General features: G+C 54.7%; 1 protein-coding gene across 5 annotated transcripts in view; it reads right to left on the bottom strand.

Moving 5' to 3' along the window:
* The window catches only part of IMPDH1 (inosine monophosphate dehydrogenase 1), a 29,768-nt gene extending 20,412 nt beyond the window's left edge, over nt 1-9,356 (bottom strand). For 2 of the 5 annotated variants that reach the window (XM_014587194.2, XM_027771187.1), the window contains exons 1-3: nt 9,238-9,356; nt 5,113-5,214; nt 2,900-2,948 (exon numbers count right to left, since the gene is read on the bottom strand). In XM_014587194.2, coding sequence (XP_014442680.1) covers nt 2,900-2,948; nt 5,113-5,210 — 147 coding nt within the window. In that variant the 5' untranslated portion in view covers nt 5,211-5,214; nt 9,238-9,356. Of the gene's footprint in view, nt 1-2,899; nt 2,949-5,112; nt 5,250-9,237 lie in introns of those variants that run through there. The other 3 variants (XM_027771188.1, XM_027771186.1, XR_003549138.1) reach the window with 2 other exon arrangements.
* Between the last annotated feature and the right edge of the window lie 6 nt (nt 9,357-9,362).

The following is a 9,362-nucleotide window of genomic DNA, read 5'->3' as shown; positions in this document are numbered from 1 at the left end:
TCTATCTCTCTGTCTCTCTGTCTTTCTGGCGAATGCACCCGGCCTATAGTAAAAATCTCTCAAAAAAAAAAAAAGGAATAAATGAATGAATAAATAAAATTAAAAAAAATTTTTTTTTTTTTAAAGTAAACTAGAGGGTCAGCAGACGGCATGGAAGTTAAGGTGAAAGAATTACATATGGCTAACTGTGCAGTTTGAGTTCCGGACCTGGTGATTTGAAAAAAAAAAAAAAAACACGGGCCATATGTGCATACACGCCCAAAATCCTGAGAAGGGAGGAGAAGAAGAGATTATAGCATGGCCATCCCCCCAGGGATGCTTTCTCACTTTCCCTCCCTCTCTGTCTGTCTCTGGAGCGTATATGTGCTTTACAGCAAATATTTAAAAAGACAGACAGGAAGAGAGAAAGCAGCAGTGATTTAAAATTGGAGAAGGATGTGTGTAGATAATATACAAGTACCATGCCATTTTATGTAAGGGATCTGGTCATCCATGGATTTGGGTATCCGTGGGGGATTCTGGAACCAGTGCCCCTAGAAAATGCTCTGATTTATGCTTTTTTTTAATTACTCCATTTCACTTTATTTATTCATTCATTTATTTTAATTAGACCAGAGAGAGAGAAAGTGAGAAAGCAAGCTGCCAGGTCTAGGACTCGAACTGTGGTCAGCTCTGTGGGAGTGTCCAGCGCCTTAAACCACCATGCCACCTGCTGGTCCTTCTTTTTTTTTTGTTAATAAAGATTTTTGCTATGGGGTGCATGCATTCGCCCAAGAGATACAAAGCAAGAAATTGCTCCCCCACGAGGGGGTGGGGAGGTGGGTGGGAATGGTCACACTGCAATCCCTTCTACTCCATTCTCCTCTCAGGATTTTGGGCATTCATGCACATGCACCCTGCCCGAGTTTTTTTGTTTGTTTTTTGAGAGGTTTTTGCTATAGGGCACATGCACTTAAAAAGTTAGATCACATAAGATTAAAAAAAAAGGGGTCACTCAGGCTCCAATGTGGAGGATGGGTTTTAAGTGACAAGGGCTGAGGGGAGGCACACAAGGAGTCTATGAGCCATCTAGGAACATAGGTGACTAGTGGTCTGGAGCCAAAAGAGGTTAGGATTTTGAAGACACAATGGGAGTAACTTGCCGGCACATGGCACGTGAGAGCAGAACCCAGGCCCCTCTGAAATGCAGGTCAACGCTGCAGGTCCCGGGCCTCAAAACACTCGGACACAGACTTTGGTAAATAATCTTGGTGACTCACAGGCCCCTGAAGATCATCACATTCCCTGGTTTAGAACTCTGGCCTCATTATCTAGAAAGCACCACTTCTTCTCTCCCGTTGTGGCACAGAAGTGCTACACTCTTCCTGACAGAGATCCCAGGACAGGGATCTCCTCAGTGGCCAGCCAAGGGTCTCCTCCTAGCGGTCATCCTGGAATCTGCCACAAAGCCAGGGTGCTCAGTAAACTTGGTTAAAATGAACTGCGGAACCAAGAAGGCTTCCTGGTTGCTGTCATACAGGAAATATCCAGACTCGCCTGAATCCCCCCTTAAAAATCTGTCTGGGTCTGCTATGGCTACGCACAGGTCAGATGTGAGCTTCCCCAACACAAGAGTGATCTGGACACACACACACTTGGGCCCTCTGGTCTTTCATGAGAATCGGACCAGAGTAACAATAGTCACAGCAACAGAAAAAAGACAAGTTTGCGGACCAGCAGTTGGCGTAATGGCTATGTGGCTGGACTCCCATGTAGTCGACTGTGGTTTAAGTCCCGGACCCGGTGGCTTAAACTCACACAGGGTGCGGGCATGCGTGCCCAAGATCCCGAGAGGAAAATGGAGGAGAAGGGATTGAGATGGGGCCATCTCCGCTGGGGGGTGATTTCTCTTTCTGTCTCTATCTGTCTTTTTGGAGAGTGCACATGCCCTATAGCAAAACTCTCAAAAAAAAAGAAAAGAAAAGAAAAGAAAGAAAGAAAGAAAGAAAGAAGGAAGACAGGTTTTTAAGACATGTATAAATTTTCTTAAGAGGCATTTCTGCTGTAGGACACGTGCACTCATTGGAGAGACAGAGTGATAGAAAGCGAGAAATCACCCACCAGTGGGGAAGGCCACGCTACAATCCCTTCTCCTCCATTCTTCTCTTGGGATTTTGGGCATACACGCACATGCACCCAGTGTGAGTTTGAAACTGCCCGGTCCGGGACTCAAACTGAGGCTGACTACACGGGAGACCAGCGACATAACCATTATACCATCTGCTGATCCCAATATGTACAAATTTATCATAGAATCACCGAATCTTCTCTTGTAGTAACCAATACGATCGTCACTGCCCAAGCCTGCTTCTATGAGTTAATCAACACTAATTTTTCATTGCATCAGCTCATTGTTGAGCACCTTCTGGAAAGCGAAGAACAGTGTTTCCTTACATTTGTGCCAAATTTAACTCCTTCTAATCTTTTGCCAGTTCTTGGACACTGCAGATCAGCGAACTACTCTGTCCACCGTATTTGGCCTCATAATTTACTACTGGCTTCCATCCATGGCCTTGCTCAGCATTTCAGACCACAGCAGTCCTATGGTCTGCATCGCGACGCAGCCACACCCAAACTCACCCACTCTCCGAGCATCTTCCGAAACTCCCTGCAGGCTAGCAGTGAGGAAGAGCTCTCTGGCTTTGTGCAAGGTCCCACTCAGGACTGCCCTGAGTGCCCCCAGCTGCCTCTGCTCCACCAGGCATAAATTTCAAACATGCCAATTACTCTGGCAACAATGAAGGCTACAGCCACCACATTCCCAAGAAAGGTGTCTTCCACACCCTGCCTGGAGGAAGCCAGCCCCTCCCACCACATACGTGCCCCCTTCACACACACCTTGTCAGAGAAAGGTACTCACCACCTCATCAGCTATGAAGTCTATGAATCCTGGGAGGATCAGGAAGTCGCTGTGAAGACATAACAGTGAATGTCACTGGTGTGGAGCAATGTCTGAAAGGGGCAGGGCCTGACAAGCCAGCAAAAGGCGAATGGGGCATGGGACAATGAGATGCTGGAGCCCACTGATACCTGCTGCCCCACCAGGGCCGAACCTCCTTGGACCCCCACTAGTGTCTTGCCAACTCCACTCAGAGCTAGAGCCAAAGACAGTGGGAGGTCTGGGGACACCGTGTGCTAGCTGGCCCAAGTACCCACTGCCTTCAGGGCTCAGAGTGTGCTATGTCACCACCTATGGTATAGACAGTGCCTGCCCTGGAAAACATCTCAGTCTTCATAGAGAGAAACAGTAGATAAATACAGGGAACAGAGCTGGCCCATACCCTAGTGATTATGGGAGCCAGATTCCACACAGCCAACCTTGGTTTGAATCCCAGCTCTGGCAGCTTGAAAAGTACACCAGACACATGTGTGTGTGTGCCCCAAATCCCAACAGGATAGAGAAATGGAGAAGGGACTGCAGCATGACCACACCCTGTTGCAGGATACTTCTCCCCCCATCCCTCATCATGCATTCTCTGCCCCTCCCCCCAAAAAAAGGTAGAATACAGGAATGAGCCTGAGAACAGTTGTGTAGTACAATACTGCACAAACATGACCCAGACAGAGAAGCTGCACACCCTAGCTCTGGGCTGCTGAGCCGCACCAGGTTCAGAATGGAGGGACCCTGGGGGCTGGTGCAGGGCATGTTCAGGCATCCAGGACTGGAGGAGCCAACAACATGGCTGGGACAGGAAGGGGAAGGAGCTTTACAGGAGGATCAGGACACTGGGGGCCCAGCCGAAACTTGGCAGCTGCCATGGTCATGGCAAACCCAAAAGGGGAGCGCACCCCTGCACGGGTACATCTAGATGCAGCACCGTTGCCCAGGGGCCCAACAGGCTCAACCTGCTTTACAGACGCACCCAAGGCAGATGGCCCACGCTTCGGGAGCACTGTGCGCAGGCTAAGCAAAGCAGCAGGCACCCCAAGCATGGGAAGGAGACGCCGTGGGATCGATGGGAGTGGAACTGTTAAACTGCTCGAGGCCTACAGAACTCCTAGAAGTTCTCCTAGGGAGTTTCCCTAGGAGACGCCAGTGAAAACGAAATCAAAGATAGACTCTCCCACTTATCACCAAAGACCACCAAAGAAAAACTGCAGCTGCTCCACCTTCTGGCAGCCCTTTTCTGCACAACCAGGAGGCCTCTGAAGCTCACATAGAGCCAGAGAAGAAAAACTGGGGTCTGGGCCTCTCAGCATGCTGCAGGGACTGTATACACCCCTCACCTAGGAGCAGGTGAGAAGAGACACTCCTTTGGAATGAATGACTGACATACCGGGCGTTTAAGGGAAACTGTCTCCCAAGCAAGGGAGGGACATCAGGAGACAGGGCAGGGGTGCTCCCGTCTCAGTCCCAGCCCCAGGTTCTGATGCGCCTTCCTGGCAGGGACAAGGTTCTGCAGCCAGGAGACAGAGCCAGTGCCAGGACTACAGCCCGCAGGACAACTAGTCTAGAGCCCAGGGAAAAAGCAAAGAAAGCCAGAGGCAGATGGGTAGGTCTCCATCCTTCTCCCAAATCCCATGCCTTGGGGAGGGTGGGCACTGGTGTCAGCTTGCAGGCAGGCAGGGGCACAAATGGGCAGAGGGCTAGACTGATCCGTGGGAAAAAGGGGCCACCCTAACAGCCCAGTCGGGCCTCTCCTGAAGGCAGCACCCAAGCAGCTGTCTGCTGGGCCCCAGGGCCCCCTCTGCCCTCGTGGTGAGGCTAAGCAAAGGAGAAGGCTTAGAATTATCTCTCCGTAATTCCCACATCTCACATTCCCACACGCCCCAAGGCCCCTCCATGAGGCCAGAATACCCATGAGAGGGGAAAGGAGCAGGTCAGATTGGATCTGAACAGAAACCAGTCAAGGCGCTGAGGGCCGCGATGTCACTGGTTGTGCCACGTCTGTCTCCTCTCAGCGCGGCCCTCCCCCCACACCCCGCCACCCCACCGGCTGCAAGTCACCCGCTCTGGGCCTGAGAACTCAGGCCTCTGGGAGAGGAGAGCGGTGCACGTGCAGGGCCGGCTCGGCACCGCAGCGCGCTGGTGCCGGTGCGCGCGACCAGGTGCGGCCCAGCCCCGGCGCTTACTTGTAGGTGAGGCCGTCCGCGTTGGCGAAGAGCTGCTGCGCGGTGAGCCCATCCTCCGGCACGTAGCCCGTGCCTCCGCTGATCAGGTAGTCCGCCATGCTGCTGCGAGACACCGCGACCCGACATAAACACTCGCGCGGGCTTTTTTTTCGCCGCCCTCTCCGCCTGCCCCTCCCTCCGGAGACCGCCGCCTCCGCCCCGCGCCGCACAAAGGGCCCGGCGGAGACCGCCCAACCGCAGCGGTTACGGCCGCTGCCGAGCGCAGTCCAGCCGCCTGCAGCGCACAGAGACCCAACAGCCCCGCCCGGGAGGTGGAGGGAGGGGTGCACCAGCAGAGGAGGGGTCTGAGCCAGCCCTGGACACGCCCCCTCCGCCGCTTCTCTTTGCTCTCTCTGAACCCCAGAAATGCGCCTCAGGGTTCGTCCCCAGCCCGGGCCACCCCGTCAGCCTGAGAATCCCGTGACCCTACTCTCCACCCGCAGGGGCAGGGGTACCTATGACATGGTTTTGCTTTTCCCTAACATTAATCCCTGGACCCTGATCAAGGGTCTCTAAGTAGCTGGTCTCCCCAACACACAGGACTTGAAACTGGATATGTACTCCCCAAGCCTAGGGGGCGGCATTTTTAACAGTGACACTCCTTGACCTTTGGGTGGCCTTGGAGCCCTCTGCAGTTTACAAATTATATCATAACGGTCAAATGTACTCCACAATCTCTAATTGCCCCTTATTAGGTACCCCTCCTCCACAGATGGAAAACCTATAGCTCAGAAGGGGTGAGGGATACTGCTTCTGACTACTGGTCTACTGCCTCAGTTTCCCTACTTGTCCCCAGCTCAGAAAATGGTGTCGCTAGCAAGAGCGCTAACCGCAGGACTTTTTTTTTTTCTCGGAGAGTAGATGACAGAGATGCTCATAGGCGTGGCTTAAACAAGTAAGTGTGCATTCAAATTAGGACAGAGGCTAGGAGACTTCTGATAAGTTCCCAAAGCAGAAGTGTGGTGGCCCTGGGTGCCCAGCAAGATCCAGATTTCTACAAGGGGACAGTGGGATTAGCTAGCCAATGGATTTACATGGGGGAAGGTGGAGTGACAAGGGCAGGTCCTTCCCTCTTATGTGACCAGAACTGCCAAAACCTGCTACTTCCTGACCAAAAACTAGACAACGCCCCCCCCCCAACTCCAGTCTCCTCCCCTTCTCCTCACTTCTTAGAGGGGAGAGACTGAGGTGGGTCAATCCCTGGAGTGCTGGCTATCTGAGGCAGGAGCTCCCTCCCTCCCCAGCCCTGGGAGGCTGGGTTTGTTTACTGCTCAGCAGTGTGGTGGCAGCCAGGCCCAGGGGAGGCTTGGCCTCCAAACCTCGAGGCTCCCTGGGATGCCCAGCCTCCCTCAGTGATGCCCCCGGGACCCTGCCAAGAAAACACAGAATGTTCCATCTGTGTGCAAAGGGGAGGGGAGGCTTCCCACAGAGCTAGGGCCATGAGGCCCTTAGGGCTGAGGGTATTAGAGGAGATTCAGATGTCCTCTTCATTCTTATTGTTGGGGACAGGGACAGCACATAACCCCAAGCTTCCCTCCCCACCAGTGGAGAGAAGGGCTCCCAGTGAGGGCCTCTGAAGGCCCTCTGGCATTGGAATGGAGGGAGGGGGCCTCTGTGGGCTCTCTGCTGAGTGGGAGCTGGGGCCGGCCTGATAGAGATGCCTGGGAAATGCCTCTTATAGGGCTCCCAGTGAGGGCCTCTGAAGGCCCTCTGGCATTGGAATGGAGGGAGGGGGCCTCTGTGGGCTCTGCTGAGTGGGAGCTGGGGCCAGCCTGATAGGGATGCCTGGGAAACGCCTCTTATTCATCTGCACTCAGGAACTCACCCAGGGAGCCTGGGCCACACTGCAGGGGTAGAGCATCCTGAGGGGACCTCTTACTGACCCCCTCCCTGGGAGACCAGCCAGAGAAAGCACTTTGGTATACAGGACAGCCCTGGGGCATCTTTCTGGTCACAAAAGGACAGTCGTGTCAATTGGAGGCACAGAGCATAGGCCACCCCAGTGGTGTCTCTAGGTCTCTGAGGAACCTGCTCAGGGTCACTGTCCCCTACAGCATAGGTCAGGAATGGCTAGGCTACAATTCAGGAACTGGCCAAGGCTGGGGCCCGGGAGAGCAGCAGGTTCTGCCATCTAGGTTGACCTTAATGTCACGTCTGCCCCTGCCTAGAGCTCTGGGTCCCATGAGAAAAGCTGCCAGGTCGAGTTGTGGGGAGGGTCACCTTCCCAGTGACTACAGACTTCAGGGCCTTCCTCCCTCTCTTCTGCTCCCCCACGTCCCCGCCTGCTTTGACCCATGTCCCGGCTGTTCGCTGTTCGTTATTCTAAGCTGCTGGGCTCAGCCCTGGGTTAGGCTGTCCTTTTCCAGGGCCTCTGTTAATCCAGCTCCCAGCTTTCCTCCTCCCTCTTCCTGATCTTCCCAGATGGTTCCTCCATAGGGAAGAGACGCCAAGGCAACCAGTGGGTCTCGCCGGCCAAGGAAGGCTGCTGGTCCCCTGAGACTCCCCACCTAGCAGCCATGAGGGTAGGACAGGTCTGAGCCCCTTCCTCCAGGTACTAAGGGAAGCATGCCCAGCAGGGTAGTGAGATCCAGGCAGGGAGCCCAGAGGTCTCCATGCAGTCTGGGTATATTTGAAGCCACAAGATTTCAAAACACTTCCTAAGGCAGGATGGGGGGAGGGGACAAGAGGTAATAACTTTAGTATTGTTGAGCTGGGCCAGGGGCAGAGCTTGCCCAAATTCAAGCCAGAGAACAAGAACATGGGACTCAAACCTAGGACTTCTCATCAGACCCTGTCTTTTCCCCACAGTTCCAGGTGGTTGAAGACAGATGGAGGTCTAGCCAGCAGGTTCTGAATCTCATTACACCACCTGGCTGGGGCTCAGGTTTTACACTGGCTCTTCTGAACCTAAGAGGGGGTGGGAGGGATGGCCCCTTGCTGCAGAAGGACAGCCTGGGGGAGGGATTCCGGCTGAGCTCTGATATGATACTTTTGCAATATCTGCTCTAACCAAGGCACTGCCTCCTCCACGCCCCAAAGTACCCCCGCGTGCTCTCTCACCTCCTGTGGCCCCTGCCTATCACCTTGAGCCCCCAGCTGGATTTCTAGGACAGGAGGATTGATCCGGGTTGCCTAAGTCCGAGCCAATTCTAGAGGCAGCCTGCTGGGACAAGAGGGGTGGGCAGGCTTCACCTGGCAGCCTGGTGGCCCAGCAGCCCCTTAAGCTGGTAAAAGTTCTTATACAAGCAGCCAGCCCCTTGGCAGAGCTGTCAGACTAATTCCCCTAGACCACCGCGCCTCCACCTCCTCCCACTCAGCTACCAGGTCACCTCCCCAAGCCGCTGAGCGCTAGCAGATGGGGCAGAGAAAGAAGTCCAAATCCTCTGGACCGGAAGGATAGTGGGATTGCATTTCAAGCTGCGATACAATCCAGAGATTAGCCGTTGTCTCCTTTTCAGCCAGTCCCCCTGAGGCCCAGCTCACTACCCTACTCTCCCTCTGTGACCCTCATTCCCTTATGGACCCCTGCATGGGGTCCTGAGTCTTAGGGGAGATCCTGGGGTGCGCTGCATTGGCGGTCTCATTAGCCTTCACTGCACGATGGGGGCGCAGTGCCTTCACCTCGTCCTGAAGAGGCGGTCCATTTGGACACCTACACCTGCCAGTAAGACTGCTGAAGACAGTTCTAGGGGGGTACGGCTAAGGCGGAGTAAGCGAAGTCGGACAAGGACTCAAACAAGCACCAGGAGTTGGAGCCGCTTGGACCCGATGTCTTGGATGGGTAGTCGAGGTCCGATCAGGGCTAAGGTTTTTAGGGAACGTTTTAACGACCTTTCTATCCCGGGCTTCCCTGTGCAACGCAGCACCGAACTCTCGGCACAGTGCCCTCCTGGGTCCCCAACCAAAGCCGGGGAGCGTGGCTCAGAACCCCATTTCAGGAAGTTAGAGGTTGACGTGGTAAGAAGGGAAGGGAGTGTGGGGCCTGCCCCTCCCCTCCTGCGCAGCGCTGCGGGGTTCCCGGAGCCGCTTCGCCCTCCTAGGCCACCCGCCCCGGATGCGCCCCGCGCGCTCTGCCCTGGGCGTCACCTCGCGGGCTCGTAGCCGGCCTGCAGCAGGCGGGCGCTGTACCGCTGCGCCGCCGTCTCGTGTCCCGGGTGTTGCCGGGCTCCGGGCTCCGGAACAGCGGCGGTTTCGCCTCCCTGCAGCTGCAG

The sequence above is a fragment of the Tupaia chinensis genome, unplaced genomic scaffold (genome assembly GCF_000334495.1).
Source record: "Tupaia chinensis unplaced genomic scaffold, TupChi_1.0 Scaffold000192_1, whole genome shotgun sequence".
Classification (NCBI taxonomy): domain Eukaryota; kingdom Metazoa; phylum Chordata; class Mammalia; order Scandentia; family Tupaiidae; genus Tupaia; species Tupaia belangeri.
This window is presented reverse-complemented; position numbering and strand designations above follow the sequence as displayed.